The sequence below is a fragment of the Vidua macroura genome, chromosome 33 (assembly GCF_024509145.1).
Source record: "Vidua macroura isolate BioBank_ID:100142 chromosome 33, ASM2450914v1, whole genome shotgun sequence".
Taxonomy (NCBI): Eukaryota; Metazoa; Chordata; class Aves; order Passeriformes; family Viduidae; genus Vidua; species Vidua macroura.
This window is the reverse complement of record NC_071603.1, coordinates 673,991-697,129: the sequence shown is the minus strand read 5'-3', so window position 1 is coordinate 697,129 and position 23,139 is coordinate 673,991. Positions and strand designations below refer to the sequence as shown.

The 23,139-nt window shown below is 65.0% G+C and overlaps 4 protein-coding genes and 1 long non-coding RNA gene across 5 annotated transcripts in view; all 5 read right to left on the bottom strand.

Moving 5' to 3' along the window:
- Positions 1–852: 852 nt before the first annotated feature.
- LOC128820998 (solute carrier family 22 member 6-B-like) lies at positions 853–5,566 on the bottom strand. The gene is made up of 10 exons (XM_054001853.1): positions 5,201–5,566; positions 4,673–4,773; positions 4,137–4,291; positions 3,564–3,732; positions 2,965–3,088; positions 2,510–2,625; positions 2,168–2,382; positions 1,839–1,947; positions 1,532–1,735; positions 853–1,040 (listed from the first exon to the last, which is right to left on the bottom strand). Exons 1-10 carry the CDS (start codon positions 5,564–5,566, stop codon positions 956–958), a joined length of 1,644 nt encoding a protein of 547 aa, XP_053857828.1. The 3' UTR covers positions 853–955.
- A 1,118-nt stretch (positions 5,567–6,684) lies between these two features.
- LOC128820988 (solute carrier family 22 member 6-A-like) lies at positions 6,685–13,188 on the bottom strand. Its single transcript, XM_054001840.1, is given in 13 exon segments — positions 6,685–6,921; positions 7,481–7,684; positions 7,790–7,898; positions 8,099–8,313; positions 8,873–8,988; positions 9,071–9,194; positions 9,276–9,444; positions 9,686–9,840; positions 9,954–10,057; positions 10,473–10,694; positions 10,696–10,872; positions 10,874–11,137; positions 13,130–13,188. Coding segments are annotated over 12 exon segments (1,851 nt in total). The 5' UTR covers positions 11,048–11,137; positions 13,130–13,188; the 3' UTR covers positions 6,685–6,839.
- Positions 13,189–14,271: 1,083 nt separating this feature from the next.
- On the bottom strand, positions 14,272–18,708 carry LOC128820953 (dr1-associated corepressor-like). The gene is given in 7 exon segments (XM_054001805.1): positions 14,272–14,684; positions 14,686–14,764; positions 15,068–15,150; positions 15,911–15,998; positions 16,687–16,806; positions 17,594–17,687; positions 18,626–18,708. Coding segments are annotated over 7 exon segments (570 nt in total). The 5' UTR covers positions 18,681–18,708; the 3' UTR covers positions 14,272–14,633.
- A 705-nt stretch (positions 18,709–19,413) lies between these two features.
- On the bottom strand, positions 19,414–19,991 carry LOC128820959 (uncharacterized). Its single transcript, XR_008441000.1, has 2 exons — positions 19,825–19,991; positions 19,414–19,771 (listed from the first exon to the last, which is right to left on the bottom strand). It is a non-coding gene; the product is annotated as an uncharacterized LOC128820959 (long non-coding RNA).
- Positions 19,992–20,316: 325 nt separating this feature from the next.
- Positions 20,317–23,139, bottom strand: part of LOC128820950 (transcription factor p65-like) — a 30,598-nt gene continuing 27,775 nt past the window's right edge. The window contains 7 exon segments of the mRNA XM_054001797.1: positions 20,317–20,576; positions 20,579–20,665; positions 20,668–20,901; positions 21,131–21,216; positions 21,718–21,799; positions 22,712–22,796; positions 22,798–22,925. Of these exon segments, the coding sequence (XP_053857772.1) occupies positions 20,374–20,576; positions 20,579–20,665; positions 20,668–20,901; positions 21,131–21,216; positions 21,718–21,799; positions 22,712–22,796; positions 22,798–22,925 (905 nt within the window). The 3' untranslated portion in view covers positions 20,317–20,373.

Sequence of the window (23,139 nt, the reverse complement as noted above, 5' to 3'; positions counted from 1 at the left end):
TGACATCCCCGCGCCCTCAGAACGTCGGGATCCCCGGGATCCCGGATCCCTGGACATTGAGGCACCGGAGTCCCTGGTCCTTGGGATCCCTGGGTCTTTGGGATCCTCGAGATCCCTGAGGCCTCGAGATCCCTGAGCTCTTGGAATGTCGGGGCACCCTGCTGCCTGGATCTTGTGTCCCTGGGATCCCTGGACATCCGAACACCTGAATCCTTGGGATCTGGGTCTTTGGGCTGTCCAGGATCAGGGTTTGTGGGTCCTTGGGATCCCTGGGCACCCAGACATGGGGATTCTTGGGGTCCTTGATCCTTGGGATCCCAAATCCTCGGGGTCCCCAATCCCCAGATCCCCAGTCCCCAGATCCCGAAATCCCAGGATCCCAAATCCCCGGGATCCCAAATCCCTGGGATCCCTGATCCTCGGGGTTCCCAATCCTCGGGATTCCCAGTCCCCAGATCCCCAAGCCCCAGATCCCCGATCCTCGGGGTCCCGGATCCTTCCCGCACTCTCTCCCGACATTGTCCATCCCCGGCAGCTCCGGCCGAGGGGGAGTGGCCGGGAGGGGGTCCCGCGGTGCCGAGGCCGCGGTGTCCCGCTGGCTCCCGTGTTTTCCTTCGGGGCGGGACGGGTCCGGCTGCGCGGGACCCCCCGCGGCCGTGGGAAAACAACCCCCACCCCCACCCCACCCCACCCCCACCGGCCGCATTTCGCACGAGCTTTGCTTTTATTGTTTTTTTTATTCCAGCGCGGCCGAACCGTCCTCGACGCGGAGATTTGGGGGGGATTCCAGCATCCCCCCCCCTCTGCAGGGAGGGGGCAGCCGGGTCCTTGTGGCCACTGCTGGCCCTTTGCTCTTCGGGGGTTTGAACCCCCTCCACCCCCCAAATCCTGCTCATCCATCTGGCGGGAGCATCGAGGGCTGAGGATTTTGGGGGTCCCCCAGTGGGGGGTGGCACTAATGGGGCCCTGTGGAGTTGCTGGATGGGGTGGGCTGGAGCGGGACCTGGAGATGTCGGGCTTCGTCCTTCTGGGATTGTGTCCTGGTGGGGAGGGAGGGATGGGGGGGTTGGAGGGAACAGAGGGGGTTTTTGTGGTGCTGGGGTGGGCGTCCATCCATCCTTCCATCCATCCATCCATCCATCCATCCATCCATCCATCCATCCATCCATCATCCATCCATCATCCATCATCCATCCATCCATCATCCATCCATCCATCCATCATCCATCCATCATCCATCCATCATCCATCCATCCATCCATCATCCATCCATCCATCATCCATCCATCCATCATCCATCATCCATCCATCATCCATCCATCCAACCATCCATCCATCCATCCATCCATCCATCATCCATCCATCCATCATCCATCCATCCATCCATCCATCTCAGCCAACTTCCATCCCTCCACCCCCACGTTCAACCAACCTTTCTCTCCCTCTGTCTCTCCCCATCTCTCCCCATCCTCCATCCCATCCCACCACCCATCCATCTGCTCCCCTCATCCCTGATCCTCTCCAGCCCCACCTTCCCTCCACCTCCTCCACGGTCTCGGGCAGGGCCATGTTGCGTGTCTCGGGCAGGAAGGCGGCCACCAGCCCCGACACCACGGGCGCGGCGCCGTAGATGATGAAGGGCAGCGCCGGGAAGAGCTCGCCCGCCATCTTCACCAGGGGGGCCATGATGCTGCCCAGCCGTGACATGGTGTTGGCCAAGCCCATGCCCGTCTGCCTGTGGGGCACACGGAGCTCCTGAGGGCACCTGAGGGCACCTGAGGGACCACCCTGACACGGCCACCGCGGCCACGCCCGCCCCAGCCACGCCCCCTCCTTACCGGATCACGGTGGGGTAGAGCTCGCCCGTGTAGAGGAAGACGCAGTTGAAGGACGCGGCCAAACAACCTTTCCCAAAAACGGCCAGGGCTGTCCGGATTGTCCGGAGGTCTGAGGGGACAGCGGGACACCTGGGAGTCACCTCAGTGTCCCTGCCTGGGCTGAGTTCACTTGACAAAAAAAGACCCCCAAACACCAGGACTGGGGCAAATCCCCCATAAAAAGCTAAAATTACCCAACCTGGGGGTTCCATCAATGGGCCGAGCTCGTCTGGGCCCTCCCAGGGAAGTTGGAGATGAGGGGACACCGCTGCCACCACCCCTGGCCTCACCTCGTGGCACCAAGACGTTGGCCAGGATGGCCAAGCCAGCCAGGATGAGGGCGATGGCCTGGGTGAAGCGGCGCCCCACGTAGGTGATGGTGAGGATGGACACCAGCTTGGCCGGGATGTCCACGGCGCCGAAGATCAGCTGGATCACGTAGATGTCGAACTCAAAGTTCTGCAGGTCCATGGCCAGCCCGTAGTAGGCGAAGCTGGTGGAGAACCTGGGCCACGAGGGCGCAGAGGGGGTTAAAATGTCACCTGTGGGGAGGTGTGGGGTGGAATGGGAGGGTCAAGGACGTGGAGGGGGATGGACAACCACCCACTGGTGTCCTCCACCGCCGGCCGTACCACACGAAGCAGAGGCAGAAGGAGATGCGGCGCAGGACCGGCGTCCGGACCAGGTCAACAACGGTGTGGCGGGTCTTTGACGACATCATCTCCTTCTCCATGTGGGACCTCAGGGTCTGGAGGGACAGGGGGGGCTCTGGGATGGGCGTGGGGCACTGGGGACCCTCTTGAACTGGGCAGGTCTGGGCAGGACGGGTGGAAAAGGGCAAGGGGGGTCATGGGTGGATGGTGGGATGGAGATGGTGGATTCATGGATGGGTGAAGGGATGGATGGGTAGAGATGGAGGAGATGGAGATGGAGATGATGGATGTCATTGAGATGATGAAGATGAGTGGGTGGATGGACAGGATGCATAAGGGATGATGGATGGACAGGTGTCCATGGCGTAGATATTCAAGGGACCCCTATAAAACACCCCAGGGACACCCTGGGGGACCCGGATGGAGCCTTTTACTTCTATGTCGAGCTTGTCCCCTTCTTCCTTCTTCCCGTTGATCCTGGCCACCTTCTGGAGCTCCCGCAGGGCCTGGTGGGACCTCCCCACCATGACGAGCCACCGTGCTGACTCCGTCAGCCACCTGCACGGGAGGGGACATCCCTCCATCCATCATCCGTCCATCCATCATCCATCCATCATCCATCCATCCATCCATCCATCATCCATCATCCATCATCCATCATCCATCATCCATCCATCATCCATCCATCCATCCATCCATCATCCATCCATCCATCCATCCATCATCCATCCATCATCCATCCATCAGCCATCCATCAGCCATCCATCATCCATCCATCCATCCATCCATCCATCATCCATCATCCATCATCCATCCATCATCCATCATCCATCCATCATCCATCCATCCATCCATCCATCCATCCATCATCCATCCCTCCATCCATCATCCATCCCTCCATCCATCATCCATCCATCCATCCATCCATCCATCCATCATCCATCATCCATCATCCATCCATCCATCCATCCATCCATCATCCATCCATCCATCATCCATCCATCATCCATCCCTCCCCCTTCCTCCTCCTCACCAGGAGTAGAGGAAGAAGCCAAAGAAGGGCAGGGACACCACGAGCTGCAGCTGGCGCCAGTCGGGGACGGCGAAGGCGACGCCGGCCAGCAGGAACTGCCCGGTGGTGTAGCAGTACCCCATGAAGGTGCCCACCAGCGCCCGCATGTGCGTCGGCATCCACTCCAGCGCTGTGGGACACGGCACGTGGGGACCACCTGGGAGTGCCCACCGCCACCCCAGGGGATGGGGAGACCACCGGGATGGTGCCTGGGGGACATGGAGACCACCGGGATGGTGGCCACAGGTATCCTAGGGGAACATGGAGCCCAGGGCAGGTTCTGGGGGGACATGGACCCACAGGTGCCAGGGGACATGGAGACCACCAGACAGGCCCGCACAGGTGCAGGGGGGACATGGGGACCACCAGGATGGTTCCTGGAGGACATGGAGACCACCAGGATGGTGCCCAGGGGACATGGAGACAACCAGGATGGTTCCTGGAGGACATGGAGACCACCAAGATGGCTCCCACATGTTCGGGGGGGGTCATGGAGCCCACCCAGGGCGGGTACCGGGCCCGGGGGTGACGTACAGAGGGAGACGCTGTTGAGGACGATGCCCGAGAAGGCCATGCCCGTCAGGAAGCGGAACAGGCAGTACACGGTGAAGGTGGGCGCGAAGGACGAGCAGGTGCCCATGGCAGCCATCTGCAGGTAGCACCAGGTGAGCACCGAGCGGCGGCCGAACCTGGGCAGCGAGGAGGAGGAGGAGAAGCAGGGGGTGAGGATGAAGAAATGGGGGCGGAGGAGGAGGAAGAGGAAGAGGAGGAAGAGAAAGAGAAGGGGAGGAGAAAATCGAGAGGAGGAGGAGACAAGAAGGATGAAGAAGGGGGCAGAGAAAGGAAGAGGGGGTGAAGAGGAAGAAAAAGGGGTGAGGAAGAGGGTGAGGAGGGGGAAGAGGGGTGAGGAAGGTGAGGAAGAGGGAGGAGGTGAGGAGAAAAATGGGATGAGGAGGAAAAAGAGGGTGAGGAAAAGAAAGAGAGAGGAGGAGTAGGGAATGAGGAGGAGGCAGAGAGGGTGAGAGGACCCCCCGGTGCCACCCCACCTGCCTGCAGGGGCTCCCCCTCACCTGTCTGAGAGCCCCCCGAAGATGCCGCCCACCAGGACTCCGGCCATGTAGAGCGACTGCGCCAGCTGCTTGAGCCCTCGGGAGCTGCACACCAGGTCCCACTGCCGGGGGACGAGGACATGGGGTGGGACAGAGATCAGGGTCCCCTCTGGTGCCCCAAACCCCAAAACCGCCCATGGTGGCCGGTAAGGTCAATGAATGGCCAATGGAAAGGTGACACTGAATGCTTGGCCACCCTTGCCGGCATTGCCATGGTTGGAAGGTCCATCCAAGGGTCCTGTGACCCTTTGTGACCCCTTGTGACCCCTTGTTGATGGCCACCAACTCCCCATCCTCCCTTCCTCTCCTGGGCCTTCCTGGTGCTGAGCGTCTCCACCAAAGGTTGAGCAGGGAAGATGCTCCAGTTGGGAGAGGTCAATGCTGTGTTGGCAGCAGACCCTCTGTTGGTGCCTCCAGGTGGGACCCACACACGGGATTGGGTGAAAAGCCCACCAGACCCCCCCCAAAACCCCACCACCACCGTCCCACCTCAGTGACGATGGTGCTGGTGAAGACGCTGCGGTCGTAGGTCCAGCCATCGCCACACGGCTCCGTCTCCGGCCAAGAGCTGTTGGGCTCCGAACCGTTGGCCTCCAAAAGCCACCACTGGGGTGTCACAAAGCGCCGGCACCGCTCCCCGCGGGGCACCCAGACCCTCAGCAGGGCCTCGGGGTCGAGGCCGGTGGCGTTGGCCTCCGGGCGCGGGCGGCACCGGTGGTCGCTGGTGGCGGCGGTGAAGTTCTGCAGGAGGTTGTGGCTGGCCATCATCAGCACGGGCAGGGACAGGAGCAGCACCGAGACCACCTGGAAGCGCCCCATGCCCCCCACGTGCTCCAGGAGGCTGGCGAAAGCCATCCTGCCACCACCGGGGCGCGGGAACGCCCCACAGCCATGCAGAACCCCGGATTTCAGGGGTTTCACCCCAAAAGTGCCTCCCTGTCCCACACGGCGTCTTCCCTCCAGCAGCAGCCAGGGGTGGTCTCCTATATAACCCAGCCCAAGGGTGGTTTGGGTTAATGTTTGACATCTCCGGGGGGTTTTTGGTGGTTTTCCAGCAGAAGAAGGCAAAAGTGCAGCGCAAAGGTGTCCAGGGGTAAAAAAAAAGGTGTTTTAGGGGCAAAAGTCCCCCAAAGTGGGGCAAAACTGGAGTGGTCTGGGGCAGGAAGACAAGGAATACCTAATTCCTTTTAATTATTATTTCACAGCCTTGCCTTTTTGAGGGGAAAAGTCAGGTTTTGGGCAGGGGCCGTCCAGGAGGCTGGGTGGGCATCAGGGATGGCACCACAGGGAGAGGAGAGCTCCTGGCATGGACCAATGTCCGGCCTTCGGTGGCGCCTTTGGGTTAAATTTTAGTGATTTCAGTGGTCAAAAGGCGACCGAAAGGTGCTGACAGAGGTGGCCCTGCCTGGGTCAGCGCATTCCCCGCCGGGGGTTAATTTTTGATTAAAAGTTGATGGGGCCAAGGGACACGTCAGAAATGGGAGCAAGGGCCGGGGTGGCTTCGGGGGACAGAAATTGGGGAAGGGGCATCGCGACGGCACCGGGAGGGGCCGGGTGGGATTCAGGAGCTCCTGGTGCTTCCCCAGCTTCTCTGGGATTTGAGGCACGCCTCTGCCAGGAGAAGAGTCGGTTTGGGGTTATTGAGGATCGTCTTGTTGGAGGTGAGATCCAGCGTGGTGTTCTTGGTGCCACCTTATCTGAGGTGACTTCGCAGGCACGGTTCTTGGGCACCGTCCCACTGGACAAGGTGATGAGGTGTCATTAAAAATGGGGGTCGTGGGTGCCACCTCATTGATGGACAAGGCTGTGGGGTGTCCTCCTGTGGAGATGACCTCCAAAAAAAGGGGTCCTTGGTCGTCTCCTTATTGGAAGTGACCTCAGGGACAATTCTTGGGCATTGTCCCATGGGAGGTGACCGCGGACGTGGTTGTCGGGGGTGACCTGGGGGGGCACAGATAAGACCCCGAGACGTGTCCCCACCAGAGCTGTTTTATTCCTGCCCAGATGTCCCCGCCCCAACTGGAGGTCACCAGTCACGACCGAGGTCTCCCCCTCAAGCTGTGGGGACCCCTGCGGTGGTGGCCGCTGGTGGCCGGGGCTGGGGCGCTGCGCCCACCCCCAGGGTCCCTCACGCCTCCTTCAGAGGGGGCCCGTCCTGGGGCTGGAGCGCGATCTTCTCCTTGGGGTCACCTGCTGGCTTCTGCTTGGTCCTGGAGGGAGGAGGAAGAGGAGGAGGAGGAGGAGGGTCATGGTAAAGGGAGAGTGGCCCAGGCCGAGCATTCAGCCAATCACAGAGCTCATTCTTCTGCCAACATCCCCATCCACCTGTCCCTCAATGCAGCCAGGGGTCCCTTGAGCCTGAACCTCTTCATGGTTGGGGTTGTCCATCATTGTCCATCATCCATCCACTGCCAACCATCCAACCCTCCATCGTCCATGGATTGTCCATCACTGTCCATCATCCATCCATTGTCCATGCAACCATCATCCATTGTCCATGCGTTACCCATCACTCAACCATCCATTGTTCATCATCCATCCATCCATCCATCCATCCATCATCCATCCATCCATCCATCCATCCATCCACCATCCATCCATCCATCCATCATCCATCATCCGTCCATTATCCATCCATCCATCCATCCATCCATCCATCCATCCATCCATCCATCCACCATCCATCCGTCCATCCATCATCCATCCATCATCCATCCATCCATCATCCATCCATCCATCCATCCATCATCGCCCCTCCCTGTCACCCACCTGTTCTCCACCTCCTCGATGGTGTCGGGCAGTGGCGTGTTGAGGGTCTCGGGCAGGAACGCGGCCGCCACGGCCGCCACCACGGGGGCCACCCCGTAGACGGCGGGGGGCAGGAAGGGGTAGTACTCGTCCATCATCTTCACCAGCGGCGCCACGATGCCGCCCACGCGCGCCATGGTGCTGCCGAAGCCCAGCCCCGTCTGCCTGCGACGCCGGGAGGGTCACGGGGGGCACGGAGCACCCTGGGGGTGTCCGGGGAGGGGTGACGGGGACCTGCCCCACCGCGGGGACGTGGGGCCGGGGCGATACCTGATGGGGGTGGGGTAGAGCTCGGTGGTGTAGAGGAAGACGCAGTTGAAGGAGGCGGACAGGCAGCCCTTGCCAATGACGGCCAGCGCCGTGCGCACCGTCTGCAGCTCTGCGGGGACACGGGGACACCGGGGCTCGGCCACCGAGTGGGGGGACGTGGGGACACCAGGGCTGGACCACCATGCAGGGAGGGAGGATGGAGGGATGGGGCGATCAGCGGCCGGACATAGGGATGGAAACATGGAGGAAGACAAGCTGGGGACACTGGTAGCCAGAGTGATGGAGAACCCCCTCCCCCTCCACACCCACCTGTGGGCACAAAGATGTTGGCCACGATGACCAGCCCCGCCAAGAACAAGGCCACCATGAGCGAGAGCCGCCGGCCGACGTAGCTCAGGGACACGGTCACCACCACCTTGGCCGGAAAGTCAACGGCGCCAAAAATCACCTGGATGAGGTAAATGCTGACCCCGAAGTTCTGCAGGTCCATGGCCAAGCCGTAGTAGGAGAAACTGATGGAGAACCTGGAGCGAGGTGGGGGGGGCAGACCTTGAGGTGACATCACCTACCTGGGACAGGACGGGACAGGGATGGCAGGTGGGGGAGGAGAGGGCTGAGAGGCAGTTGGATGGGTGGGGCCACTGGTTGGGTGTCCAAGTGTCCATCCTTCCATCCATCTGTGAGCCTGACCAGTCATCTGTCCATCCATCATCCATCCATCATCCATCCATCATCCATCCATCCATCCATCCATCCATCCATCATCCATCATTCATCCATCCATCCATCCATCCATCCATCCATCCATCATCCATCCATCATCCATCCATCCATCATCCATCCATCATCCATCCATCCATCATCCATCTATCCATCCATCATCCATCCATCCCGTCCATCCATCCATCCATCATCCATCCATCATCCATCCATCCATCCATCCATCCATCATCCCTCCTTCCATCCATCCATCCCGTCCATCCATCCATCCATCATCCATCCATCCATCATCCATCCATCCATCCATCATCCATCCGTCCATCCATCATCCATCCATCCATCCCTCCTCGCCCCCAGCCCCACCAGACGATGGAGAGGCAGAAGAAGATGTGGCGGATCACGGGGGTCCGGACCAGGTCGGAGACGGTGTAGGAGGATTTCAGAGCTGCCAACTCCTCCTTCATGTTGGACTTCAACATCTGGGAGAGGAGAAATGGAAGAGGTTGGGGGGGCTGGAAACCCCCACCCCACCCTTCACCCCCACCCGTGGGGCCACCAGACCTCGACCGTGATCTTCTCCCCTTCCTCTTTCCGGTTGTTGAAGGTGGCCACGCGCTGCAGGACCTTCACCGCCCGCTCGGCTTTGCCCGAGAGCACCAACCACCGCGCCGACTCCGCCAACCACCTGCAGCCAGCGAGGGGAAACTGAGGCACGGCCAGCACCCCCCACATCCCCATGGCCTCCCCGAGGGGCCCAACGTCCTACCAGGAGTAGAGGAGGAAGACGAAGAAGGGCAGGGACACGGAGAGCTGGAGCCAGCGCCAGTGGGGGACGGCGTAGGCCACCCCGGCCAGGATGATCTGGCCCAGGGTATAGGCGAAGCCGGTGATGGCCACGGTGATGGCGCGGTAGGGCGTGGGGATCCACTCCACCACTGCCGGGGACACGGGGACACGGCTCACTCGGGCTGTCCCCAAAGCGCTGGGACCCTCCCGGTCAGTGCGGCCACCCCAGCGCGGTCAGACGTGTCCACACCACGTGACCCCAGCATGGCCACAGTGATGTCCTCACTCATGGACATGGGGATGTCACCTCCATGGCCATCGGGTTGTCCCCCTCCATGGCCATGGCCATGTCCCCACCCCTGAGCACGGGCTGTCCCCGTGTCCCCTCACCCAGGCAGGCGATGCTGAGGCCGAAGCCGGACAGCGCCATCCCGCCGGCGAAGCGGAAGACGCAGTAGGAGGCGTAGTTGGGCGCGAAGGCCGTGCAGGTACCCATCACCCCCAGCTGCAGGTAGGACCACATCAACATGGCCTTGCGCCCAAACCTGCAACAGGAGCCACTGGGAGCCACTGGGAGCCACCAGGGATGAGCTGTCCACAGCCCCACAGGGAAACTGAGGCACTGAGGGGGGGGGGGGCGGGTCTCTGCTGCCTTTACCTGTCTGAGAGGCCCCCCAAGACCAGAGCGCCCACCAGGACCCCAGCCATGTAGATGGACTGGGCCATCTGCCGCAGCTGCCGGTAGCCACAGACCAGGTCCCACTGCCAGGACAGGGGGACATCTGCCAGTGTCAGTCCCTCTTTCTTCCTCTCCATCCATCCATCCATCATCCATCATCCATCCATCCATCCATCCATCCATCCATCCATCCATCCATCCATCATCCATCCATCCATCATCCATCCATCCATCCATCATCCATCCATCATCCATCCATCATCCATCCATCCATCCATCCATCCATCCATCCATCCATCCATCATCCATCCATCCATCATCCATCCATCATCCATCCATCCATCCATCATCCATCCATCATCCATCCATGCCTTGTCTGTCCATCCCTCCCTCCCTCCCACCTCACCCCAAATCCCCCCCTCCCCACAGAGGTGTTGTCCCCCCCCAGACACGGTGGTCACCTCCCCACCCTCCCCGTCCCCACGTCCCCGTCCCCACCTCGGTGACGATGGTGGACACGTAGATGCTGCGGTCGTAGTCCCAGCCATCACGGCATGGCTCGGTGTCCCGGGGACCACCGGTGACATTGGCCACATAGCGCCGGCAGGACCCCAGGGTGACATTGGACCACCCCAGCGCGGCACCAGCGGGCCCCAGGCTGCCATTGGAGGACCCCCAGGTGGCATCAGGCTGGACACGGGTGCCATCGGGCGTCCCCCCCGGTACCGCCGACTGTGACGTGGGTGGCACCGGGGCTGTGGACGCCATTGGGGGACCTCAGGGTGGCACCAGGTGACCCCGAGGTGCCACCAGGAGACCTCAGGACGGCGGCGGAGCCTCTCAAGGTGTCACGAGGATCCGCCGAGGTGGCATCGGGGGTGGCTCCGTGTGGCGCTGGGGGTGGCGCCGGGGCCAGCGGGGACGCGGCAGCGGTGCGGGGGGACGGCGGCGGTGAAGTTCTGCAGCAGGTTGTGGCTGGCCATGAGCAGGATGGGCACCGCCAGCAGCGCCGTCTGCAGCACCTGGAACCGGCCCAGGCCCCCGACCTGCGCCAGCACCGCCCCGAACGGCATCGCGGGGACACCGCTGGGCACGGGGACACAGCCGGACACAGGGACACCGCTGGGCACGGGGACACCGCCGGGCACGGGGACACCGCCGGCCTGGGGACACCGCCAGACACGGGGACACTGCTGGACACGGGGACACTGCCGGCCTGGGGACACCACTGGACACGGGAACACCGCCAGACACGGGGACACTGCTGGACACGGGGACACCGCTGGACACGGGGACACCGCTGGGCACGGGGACACTGCCGGCCTGGGGACACTGCTGGACACGGGGACACTGCTGGACACGGGGACACCGCCGGACAGGGGGACACTGCTGGACACGGGGACACCGCCAGACACGGGGACACTGCGGGACACGGGGACACCGCTGGACAGAGGGACACTGCCGGACATGGGGACACCGCCGGGCACGGGGACACTGCCGGACATGGGGACACCGCCGGGCACGGGGACTCTGCTGGACATGGGGACACTGCTGGACACGCAGACACCACTGGACATGGGACACCGCTGGACACGGGGAGACTGCTGGACACAGGGACACTGCCGGACACAGGGACACCACCGGACACGGGGACACTGCTGGACAGAGGGACACCACTGGACAGAGGGACACTGCCGGACACAGGGACACTGCCGGGTACGGGGACTCTGCTGGACACGGGGACACCGCAGGACACGGGGACACTGCCGGACTCAGGGACACCACTGGACAAGGGGACACCACCGGCCTGGGGGACAGTGTCACCCACGGGGATGGCAGCACTCATGGGGACATCGTCAGCCATGGGGACACCACCAAGCATGGGGACACCAGTGGGCACAGGGACACAGGGCCTTGGGGACACCCAAGACGTGGGGACAACGTCACCCGTGGGGACACCACCACCCCAACTGGGACTTCATCAACTGAGGGGACACCATGAAACACGGGGACCCTGGGGCTTGGGGACATCTTCACCCATGGGGATGGCAGGACATGGAGACACTGGGACAGGGGGACACCAGCACAGGGGACACAGCCACCCCCAGGGCCATGGGGACACGGGACAGGGGTGGACACCGCTGGGAGTGCTGAGCTGGGGCCACCAGGATGTGGGGACAGGGGACATGGAGACCCAGAGATGGGGAGGGGACACGGGGCAGGGGACGTGGTGACCACTGGGGACGGTGTCACCACTTGCGTCACATGTCCCCAACCCCTCCTGATGTCCCCATCCCCTCCCAGCATGTCCCTGTCCCAGCTCCACCTCGGCGCGGCTCCCCAGGGATGGGGACATCCGGCCAGCTGTGACTCCATGTCCCCAAGGTGAAGGGTCCCCTCTGTGATGTCCCCAGACCCTCCCTGATGTCCCCACCATTCTCCTCCATGTCCCCAACCTGTCCCATGTCCCCTCTGTGATTTCCCCAACCCAACCCATGTCCCCACCACACCCCCAATGTCCCCAGCTTGTCCCAGTGTCCCCCCATGATGTCCCCAACCTGTCCAATGTCCCCTCCCCTCCCTAAGAGAAACAATGTCCCCAACAACGTCCCCAACCCCTCCCTGGTGCCCCAAGCTGTTCCCGTGTCCCCCCAAAATGTCCCCACCCCCATCCCATAATCCCCTGCTGTCCCTCTCCGTCCCCCCCTCGTTGTCCCCTCAGTCCTGTCCCAGGAATCCCCCCCACCTGTCCCCTGCTGTCCCACCCATCCTCCAGGTGCCGCCCCCATCCCGAGGTCCCCCCACTGTCCCCATCTGTTGTCCCCTCCCCCTTTGCTCCCCCAGACCCCACCTGACCCCCTGTCCCAGGGGTCCCCCGATTGTCCCTGTCCCAATCCCTGTCCCAGTCCCTGTCCCACCTGCACTGCCAGTGCTGTCCCTGTCCCCCTGTCCCTGTCCCTGTCCCTCTGTCACAATCCCGGTCCCCTTGTCCCAATCCGTGTCCCCCTGTTCCTCTTCCCCTGTCCCCTGTCCCTGTCCCCCTGTCCCAATCCCTGTCCCTGTCCCCCTGTCCCAATCCCGGTCCCCCTGTCCCTGTCCCCCTGTCCCAATCCCGGTCCCTGTCCCCCTGTCCCGGGGGTCCCCCCGTGTCCCACCTGCGCCGCCGGTGCTGTCCCTGTCCCTGTCCCTGTCCGGGTCCCTGTCCCCGTCGCGGTCCCCGCGCTCGCTCCGTTACACAACGAGGCGAAAAGCGCCGCTTTTGGTGCCACCGGGATTAACGGGGGGGGGGGGGGCGAATTCCAGCGCCGCGGGGGGGTCCGGACGCCTCTGGGTCCCCCCGCCCGCCCGCCCGGGGGCTCTGCGGCCCTATAGGGGACACCCCTATAGATCAGCACCCCCTCCCCACACTTAGGGACCCCCCCCACACCTGTTGGTGTCCCCCCCCCCCGACCCCAAAGAGCCCCTACAGAGCCCCTCGAGGTGCCCCAAGAGCCCCCACAGATCCCACAGAGCCCCTATAGATCCCCCCCAGCCCCTATAGATCCCCCCCAAGCCCCTATAGCCCCCCAAGCCCCTAAAGTGCCCCCACAAATCCTTTTCAATCTCCTTTGGGCCCTGGCAGCCCCACAGACGCCTAGAGCAGCTCGTCAACCTCCCCCTTTTTGGGGTCCTACAGCCTTTAACCCCCCCACCCCCCATTTTAGGGTCCCACAACCCCCCCGGCAGGCCCCTATAGATCCCACAAGTCCCTGCAGGTCCCTACAACCCCCCCAGACACCCCGAGAACTCCCCCACCGGTGCCTACAGACCCCAATAATTCCCCTATTCGCCCCCGTGTCTCCCCCACCAGGCACCTGCAAGTCCCCTATAGATCCCCTACAGATCCCTATAAATCCCCCAAAACACTCGGCAGACCCCCCACGAGCCCCCCATAAATCCCTATGACCCCCCAAAACCCCATAACCCCCCCCCCCCCCAAAACCCTCTCAGACCCCCCCGCCCCCAATAATCCCCTATAGACCCCCATAGGGTCCCACGGGGGCTCCGCCGCCCCCTGGTGGTCGAGAAAGGAAACGGGAATTGGGGAGGGGGTCCCGGGGATTTGGGGGGGTCCCGGGGATTTGGGGGGGTCCTGAGAATTTGGTGAGGGGATTCAGAGGTTTGGGATCCTAGGATTTTTTTTTTTGGGGGGGGGGTCTCAGGGTTTTTAGGGGAGGAATTCAGGGTTTGGGGGGGGGGGGGTCCCAGGGTTTTTCTGTGGGGGAGGGTCCCAGGGTTTGTTTTTTGGGGGGGGGTCCATATGGAAACAGGAACTTTATTGAGCCGATACAAAACCCCCGACTCAGCAAACGCCCCCCAAAGAACCCCAAAATCAACCCCCGACCCCCCCTGCGCCCCCCCACCCCCAAAAAGGGGTCCCAGGTGTGTCCGGGGGGGGGTCCCAGGAGCCCGGGCTGAGCCCCCCCCCCCAGAACTGACACAATTCATGACACCAGTGGGGCAGGGAGGGGTTCCCAGTGCTCCCAGCACCCCCCAGCCCCCCCAAACTGGTGCCAGGCCCAGCTCCCAGTAAGGCCCAACTGGGAGGCGGCGCCCGAGCCCAGAATGGGGGGAAATCCTGGAGAAACGGGTAAAAATTGGGTCGGGGGGGGGGGGGCGCTAGGAATCGTAATCTTCATCCTCCTCCTCTTCCTCCCGGGCGCGGGGGGGGGCCGGGGGCCGGGGGGAGCCCCCCCGGGAGCCCCCCCGGGAGGCTGGGGGGGCCCAGGGGGGCGAAGGGAACCCCGGGGCTGCGGGAAAAGGCGTCAGTGCCGGGGGGAGAACCCCCCCTAAAAAAAAAACCCCAAACCCCCCCAAATCCCCCCCCCGCCCCACCCAGGAACATGGGGGGGGCACCCCCGATCCACCCAACCCCCCCCCCGCGAGACCCAGGTGGGGGAGGGGCACCCAAAACCCCCTCCCCAACCCCCCCCTCCCCCCAGGGACTCAGGCATGGGGGGAACACCCCAACCCCCCCCCCCCCCAAAAACAGCCCCAAAAACGGCCCCAGGTGTTTTCTGCCCCCCCCCCCCCGCCCCCCCCCCAAACCGCACCTGGCGAAGGTGAGTGGGGGCGGGGCCGGGGGGGGGTGCGGGGTCTCCTCGTCCCCGTCGCTGTCGCTGTCCTCAGAGTCCTCCTGGGGGGTCGGGGGGGGGGGGGGCAATGAGGGGACCCCAAACCCCTCCCCACACCCAGGGATCCCCAAAACACCCCCCGAGAGGGGACCCAGAAACCCCAACCCCACCCAGGACCCCCCAGTTCCTCCCCCCAGATGTCACCCCACAACCAGGTACAGCCCCCTCCCCTTCAGGGGGGGGACCCCCAAAATCCCCCCAAAGCCCCCCAGAGGAGACTCAGGGGTCCAGGTACCCCCAAAACCCCAAAAACTCCCCAGGACCCCCCCAACCTCCAGCTCTGAGTTGGTCCCTGATTGTCCCTTGGCCTCGGGACCCCCCAAAACCCACCCAGGACCCCCCAAATCCCCCCCAGGATTCCCAAACCCCCCCAGGACCCCCCAAATCCCCCCCAGGATCCCCAAACCCCCCCCAGGACCCCCCAAACACCCCCCAAGATCCCCAAACCCCCCCAGGACCCCCCAAATCCCCCCCAGGATCCCCAAACCCCCCCCAGGACCCCCCAAATCCCCCCAAGGATCCCCAAACCCCCCCAGGACCCCCCAAATCCCCCCCAGGATCCCCAAACCCCCCCAGGACCCCCCAAATCCCCCCAAGGATCCCCAAACCCCCCCCAGGACCCCCTAAATCCCCCCAAGGATCCCCAAACCCCCCCCAGGACCCCCCAAATCCCCCCAAGGATCCCCAAACCCCCCCCCAGGACCCCCCAAATCCCCCCCAGGATCCCCAAACCCCCCCTAGGACCCCCCAAATCCCCCCCACCTCCTGCTCCGAGTCTGTCCCCGACTGTTTCGGGGTCCCCTTGGCCCCGGGACCCCCGTTCTTGCGGCCACTGCCCGGGCGGCGCCCCCTGAAAGAGACCCCCCCCCCCCATTAGAGACCCCCCGACCCCAAAACCGCCCCAAATCCCCCCCTCAGGGAGCCCCCTGCACCCCAAAATCCCTCCCGACCCCCCTGTCAGGGACCTCAGCTGGCCCCGGGTGTCCCCCAGGACCCCTCCAGGTGTCCAGGGGCGTCTCCAGGTGTCCCCAGGTGTCCCCAGATATTTAGGGGCATCCCCCAGGTACCCAAGAGTGTCCCCAGGTACCCCTCAGGTTTCCTGGGGATGTCCCCAGGTGTCCCTAAGGTGTCCAGGGTGCATCCCCAGGTGTCCCCCCAGGTATGAGGGTGTGTCCCCAGGTGTCCCCCCAAGTATCAGGGTGTGTCCCCAGGTGTTCCCAGGTGTCCCCCAGGTATCCAGGGGTGTCCCCAAGTGCCCCCCAGGTATCAGGGTGTGTCCTCAGGTATCCAGGGGTGTCCCCAGGTGTCCTCAGGTATCTGAGAGTGTCCCCAGGTACCCCTCAGGTGTCCAGGGTGTGTCCCCAGGTGTCCCCAGGTATCAGGGTGTGTCCCCAGGTGCCCCCCAGGTATGAGGGTGTGTCCCCAGGTGCTGCCCAGGTATGAGGGTGTGTCCCCAGGTGTCCCCAGGTGTGAGGGTGTGTCCCCAGGTGTGAGGGTGTGTCCCCAGGTATGAGGGTGTGTCCCCAGGTGTGCCTCACCTGCGGGGTCCCCGCTCGCCGTCGCCGTGGGGGTCGTCGCCGTCCCCCTGCATGTCGGGCACGGCGGCCACCAGGTCCTTGAGGAAGTCGAACTGCTGCTCCAGCTCGATGCACTGCTTCCTGTGGGCGGGGCCTCAGACCACGCCCACACCTGCCCGGCCACGCCCAGAGCCCGCCCGGCCATGCCCGACACACCTGGGACAGGCCACACCCACCTGGCCACGCCCAACACACCTGGGACAGGCCACACCCACCTGGCCACGCCCAACACACCTGGGACAGGCCACACCCACCTGGTCACGCCCAACACACCTGGGACAGGCCACACCCACCTGGCCACGCCCAACACACCTGGGACAGCCACACCCACCCGGCCACACCCAACACACCTGGGACAGGCCACACCCACCGGCCACACCCAACACACCTGGGACAGGCCACACCCAACACACCTGGGGCAGCCACACCCACCCGGCCATGCCTGACACCACCTGGAACAGGCCACACCCAACACACCTGGGGCAGCCACACCCACCCGGCCACACCCAACACACCTGGGACAGGCCACACCCACCGGCCACACCCAACACACCTGGGACAGGCCACACCCACCTGGCCACACCCAACACACCTGGGATTGGCCACACCCACCCAGCCACACCCAACACACCTGGGGGCAGCCACACCCACCTGGCCACACCCAACACACCTGGGACAGGCCACACCCAACACACCTGGGATTGGCCACACCCACTCGGCCACACCCAACACACCTGGGGCAGCCACACCCAGCCTCAAAAGGTGCCTCAGGTGTGTCAGGGACCCTTCCCCACCTCGCCGAGGTGGCCCAGGTGTGCCGGGCAGGTGGGGGCAGGTGGGGACACCTGCAGACAGGTGAGGCACTCACAGGTGAGACGTCGTCATGGTCTTGGCGTTGCGGGACTGGGTCACGTGACAGGCCTTGCGCAGCAGCGACTCCAGGAACAGCTCCAGCGCCCGCGCTGGCACGCTAAGGACAGCCAGGTACACAGGTGACACCCCGGGGACACAGGTGACACCCCCCCCACCATCCCCCAGGATGGGCACACTCAGGTGTCACAGGTAGGGGCACCTGGGGGGCTGAGCTGTGCAGGGTGGGGGTGCCCAGGTGAGCAGGGCGGGGTCCTGGGGTGCCCAGGTGAGCAGGGTGGAGTCCCAGGTGTGCAGGGCAGGGTCTCAGGGGTGCCCAGGTGAGCAGGGTGGGGTCCTGGGGCGCCCAGGTGAGCAGGGTGAGGACACAGGCGAGCAGGGTGGGGTCCCAGGGGTGCAGGGCAGGGTCCCAGAGGTGCCCAGGTGAGCAGGGCGGGGTCTCAGGGGTGCCCAGGTGTGCAGGGCAGGGTCCCAGGGGTGCCCAGGTGAGCAGGGCGGGGTCTCAGGGGTGCCCAGGTGTGCAGGGCAGGGTCCCAGAGGTGCCCAGGTGAGCAGGGCGGGGTCTCAGGGGTGCCCAGGTGTGCAGGGCAGGGTCCCAGAGGTGCCCAGGTGAGCAGGGCGGGGTCTCAGGGGTGCCCAGGTGTGCAGGGCAGGGTCTCAGGGGTGCCCAGGTGAGCAGGGCAGGGTCCCAGAGGTGCCCAGGTGAGCAGGGCAGGGTCTCAGGGGTGCCCAGGTGAGCAGGGCAGGGTCCCAGAGGTGCCCAGGTGAGCAGGGCAGGGTCCCAGGGGTGCCCAGGTGAGCAGAGCGGGGTCTCAGGGGTGCCCAGGTGTGCAGGGCAGGGTCTCAGGGGTGCCCAGGTGAGCAGGGCAGGGTCCCAGAGGTGCCCAGGTGAGCAGGGCAGGGTCTCAGGGGTGCCCAGGTGAGCAGGGCAGGGTCCCAGAGGTGCCCAGGTGAGCAGGGCAGGGTCTCAGGGGTGCCCAGGTGAGCAGGGCGGGGTCCCGGGGCGGGGCCCAGGTGTGCCAGAGGATACAGATGATGACGGGCACGGCGGCCGCCACCTTGCCGATCTCCTCGTCCGTCTGCATGATCTTCTTGATCCGCGCCTGCCACAGAGCCCCGCCCTCACCTGAGCCCCCTCACCTGGAGAGCCCCGCCCACCCCTCAGGCCACGCCCCCCACCTGCACCCTCACGCGCGACCCCCGTCCGCCCAAACCCCGCCCACCCCTCAGGCTCCGCCCCGCCCTCTCCGTCACCATGGTGACCCTCATGACCCCACCCTCGTTGCCATGGCGACGCGACCCCGCCCTGCCCGTCGCCACGGTAACCCCCCCTTTCCCCCGCCCTCCGCGTTGCCATGGTAACCCCCCCTTGCCCCCGCCCCCTCCCCCGTTGCCATGGCGACCCCGCCCGCGCCCCCGGCGCCCCTCAGCCGGTACCGGCGGGAAAGCGCGCGTTGTATTTCTTCTTCTTGCTCGGCATGGCCGCCTCGCTGGCCCCGGGCGGCCCCGGGGGATCGCGGAGGGTCCCGCCCGGCCCCGCTCCCGCCGCTCCCGGCCCCGCTCCGGCCGCTCCCGGCCCGGCCCCGGCCCCGCTCGGCTCCGCCGCGGCCTCCCCGGCGCGCCCCGCCCCGCCCCTTCCGGGACGAGGCCGCGCCCCTTCCCGCAAAAGCCCCGCCCCGGCGACAGCGGCGCCGCTTTTGACACGCCCCCCTGGAAAAGTGAAGCCACGCCCTCGAAGAAAAACCACGCCCCACCCGCGATGACCACGCCTCTGCCGTTTTCGAGCCACGCCCCTCAGCTGTCAATCAAACGCACGCGGGCCTTGGACCGTTTATTGGGGTGACCCCGGGGGGGGGAGGGGCGGGGCTTTCCCCTCCCCCCCAAGGCACTTCGATGGGGGCGGGGTTAATGCCGGGGGGGAGGGGCGGCCACACTCCCATTGGCTAATGTGCCCCGGGGGGCGGGGCGAAGTGGGGACCCCCCCCCCCCAAAAAAAAAGCACCCAGTGACCCCGGCAGGAGTTTCCCAGTAGCTCCCAGTAACCCCCGCTGGCTTCCAGCGACCCCCAGCAGGCACTTGGTGTCCTCCCAGTAGCTCCCAGTAACCGCACAGATTTCCCAGTGACTCCCAGTAAGCCCCAGCGCCCCCTAGAAACCTCTCCGTGCCCCCAAGTAGCCTCCCAGTAACCCCTAACGGCCTCCCAGTAACCCCTAACAGCCTCCCAGTAACCCCTAACGGCCTCCCAGTAACCCCTAACAGCCTCCCAGTAACCCCTAACGGCCTCCCAGTAACCCCTAACAGCCTCCCAGTAACCCCTAACAGCCTCCCAGTAACCCCTAACGGCCTCCCAGGTAACCCCTAACAGCCTCCCAGTGTCTCCAGTAACCCCTAACAGCCTCCCAGTAGCCTCCCAGTAACCCCTAACGGCCTCCCAGTAACCCCTAACAGCCTCCCAGTGTCTCCAGTAACCCCTAACAGCCTCCCAGTAACCCCTAATAGCCTCCCAGTGTCTCCCAGTAACCCTTAGCAGCCTCCCAGTAAGTCCCAGTAAACACCAGAAACCTCCCAGCAACCCCTAGAAGCCTCCCAGTAACTCCCAGTATGCCCCAGCAGCCCTCAGACGCCTCCCAGTAACCCCGAAAAAGCCTCCCAGTAAACCCCAATAAACCCTGGACACCTCCCAGTACCGCCCAGTAAAGCCTCAAAGCCTCCCAGTGCCTCCCAGTAGCCGCCAGGCCCCCCGCTGGGCGGCTCCCAGTGGCTCCCAGTGGCTCCCAGTCAGGAGGAGGGGAAGTGGCTGAGGAAGGTGCTGAAGTCCAGCTCCCCCAGCGAGGGCAGCGAGTCCTCGGGCCCCCCCAGCCCCCCCAGCTCGGGGCCCCCCCCCAGCTCGGCCCCCAGCCCCATTTCGGGGGGCGCCCCCGGGGGCTGGCTCTGCACCAGGCGGGCGATGGCCTCGGGGTACGACATCAGCATGGGGGGCCTCCGAAATCCGGGGCGGGGGGCAGCTCGGAAAGTGCCCCCCCGAAATCCTGGGGGGGGTCCCCGAAGCTCGGGGGGGGCTCGGGGGGCCCAGCAGGCGCTGGACCTCGGAGGCGTTGATGGCGTCCAGGGCGGCCAACGGGGAGTCCCCCCCCCCCAAAAGCGCCCCGAAATCCAACGGGGGGGCCGCGGTGCCGCGCCCCCCCCCGATCTGCGGGGACCCCTCCTCAAATTGCAGCTGCAGCAGCGCCTCGGACAAAGGCTCCGCCTCGGGGGGGGCCGGGCCCCCCAGCAGCGCCCCCGGCCCCCCGAAAGAGAAGGAGGGAGCTGGGGGGGAGGGGGAAGGGGTGAGGGAGGGGCTCGACCCCCCCCTCCCCACCAATTCTCCCCGTTTTCCCCCCAAAATTGCCCCCAACCCCATTTACCCCTCCCCATTTGCCCCCCCCAATTCCCTCCTCGCCCCCCACCCCCCCCATTTCCCACCCCCCCCCCCAGTTTTTCCCCCTTTTTCCCCACCCCAGTTCCCCCCAGTCTCTCCCAGTTCCCCCCCACTCACCCGCACTGGGGGGGTTCTGGGGGCCGGGGGGGGTCTCGAGGGCACCGCGATGCGCCGGGGGGGCCGCGCCTCGCTGGACGCCGGAGCTGGGGGGGGGGGGGCGGAATGGGGGTCCCACTGTCAGGGACCCCCCCCCAGGGACCCCAAATCCCCTCTGGATTCCCCCCCCCAGGACCCCAAATGATCCCCCCGGGACCCCAAAATCCCCCCCCAGGACCCCAAATGATCCCCCCGGGACCCCAAAATCCCCCCCCAGTACCCCCAAGGGACCCCCATTTCCCCCAGGACCCCAAAACCTTCTCAGAGACCCCCCCCCCAAGGACCCCAAATCCCCCCAGGGACCCCAAATCCCCCCAGGGACCCCCCCCCAGGACCCCCAGTTCCTCCTCTACACCCCCCCCCAGGGACCCCAAGCCCCCAGGGGTCCCCCAAATCCCCCCAGACCCTCCCCCAGGGCCCCCAAATCTCCCCTCCAGACTCCCCCAGGGACCCCAAACCCCCCCAAATCCCCCCCAGGGACCCCCAATTTCCCCTTCAGACCCCCCCAGGGACCCCAATAATCCCCCCCGAAGCCCCCCAGGCCCCACCCGGCAGGGGGCTGCGCTGGATGAAGGAGCGGAAGGTTTCCCGCGTCCGCTTGCGCTTCTCCTCGATGCAACTGCAGGTCCCCTGCACCAGTAACACCAGTTAGCTCCCAGTTAGCTCCCAGTTAGCTCCCAGTTGGGCCCTTCACCTCCTTGGGACCCCCAGGGATCGCCCCAGTGACCTCCCAGTCACAACCAGTTACCCCCAGTGCCCTCCCGGCGATGCACAGCGACCCCCCAGTGACCCCCAGTCCCCTCCCAGTCACACCAGTGACCTCCCAGTAACAACCAGTTACCCCCAGTGACCTCCCAGTCCCCTTCCAGTTACTCCCAGTCACTCAGAGTCACCTCCCAGGGACCCCCAGTCACCTCCCAGTGACCCCCAGTGACCCCCAGTCCCCTCCCAGTCCCCTCCCAGTCACACCAGTAACCTCCCAGTAACAACCAGTGACCCCCAGTGACCTCCCAGGGACCCCCGAGTGACCTCCCAGTGACCTCCCAGTGACCTCCCAGTGACTCCCAGTCCCCTCCCAGTCACTTCCCAGTCACACCAGTGACCCCAGGAGATCCCACAGCATCCCAGGGTGACAAAAAGGAACCAAAAAGAACCAGAGCGGGACCTGGGAGTGCCCCAAAAGGACCCCGGATCACCCCCAGACCCACAAAAAGACCCCGTAAATGCCCGTAGCCCCCCGCAGACCCCCGCCCAGGCCCACCCTGCTGGGGCAGGAATAGGAAATCAGTGGGAGCTGCAGCTCCAGGGACCCGGGAATGCCCCAAAGGGACCCGGATCACCCCCAGCCCCACAAAAAGACGCCATAATCGCCCGTAGCCCCCCGCAGACCCCTGCCCAGGCCCACCCTGCTGGGGCAGCAATAGGAATCAATGGGATTCAGGGACCCGGGAATGCCCCAAAAAGGACCCCGGATCACCCCCAGCCCCACAAAAAGACCCCGTAAGTGCCCGTAGCCCCCCGCAGACCCCCGCCCAGGCCCACCCTGGTGGGGCAGGTATCGGAAGTCCACCGGGGCGCTGCGCTGCCGGTCCGAGGGCCGCTGCAGCTCCATGCGCACGGTGACCGGGGGCGCGCAGCGCGGGGTCCCGGAAGGGCGGCGTGCGGAACACGATGGCGACCTGGCGGTGAACGTCGGCCTGCGCAAACGAGCCCTTGGCCTCCCAGCCCTCGGCCGAGAAACGCACCTCGATGTCCTCTGCGGGGACAGGGACGCGCTGGGGACACCGCGGGGACAGCGACAGGGACAGGGACAGGGCACGGGGACAGGGACAGGGCTTGGGGACAGGGACACGCTGGGGACACCGCGGGGACAGCGACAGGGACAGGGACACCGACACAGCATGGGGACAGGGACAGGGCTTGGGGACAGGGACACGCTGGGGACACCGCGGGGACAGCGACAGGGACAC

What these genes read in the sequence shown, in the direction of transcription:
- LOC128820998 (XM_054001853.1), bottom strand. Translation starts at nt 5,566, where the DNA reads ATGGCTTTCGCCAGCCTCCTGGAGCACGTGGGGGGCATGGGGCGCTTC. An exon ending in CCAGCACCATCGTCACTGAG is followed by an intron (nt 4,774 to 5,200) that starts GTGGGACGGTGG and finishes GTCCCCCGGCAG; the next exon opens with TGGGACCTGGTGTGCAGCTC. An exon ending in GGCTTCTTCCTCTACTCCTG is followed by an intron (nt 3,089 to 3,563) that starts GTGAGGAGGAGG and finishes CCTCCCGTGCAG; the next exon opens with GTGGCTGACGGAGTCAGCAC.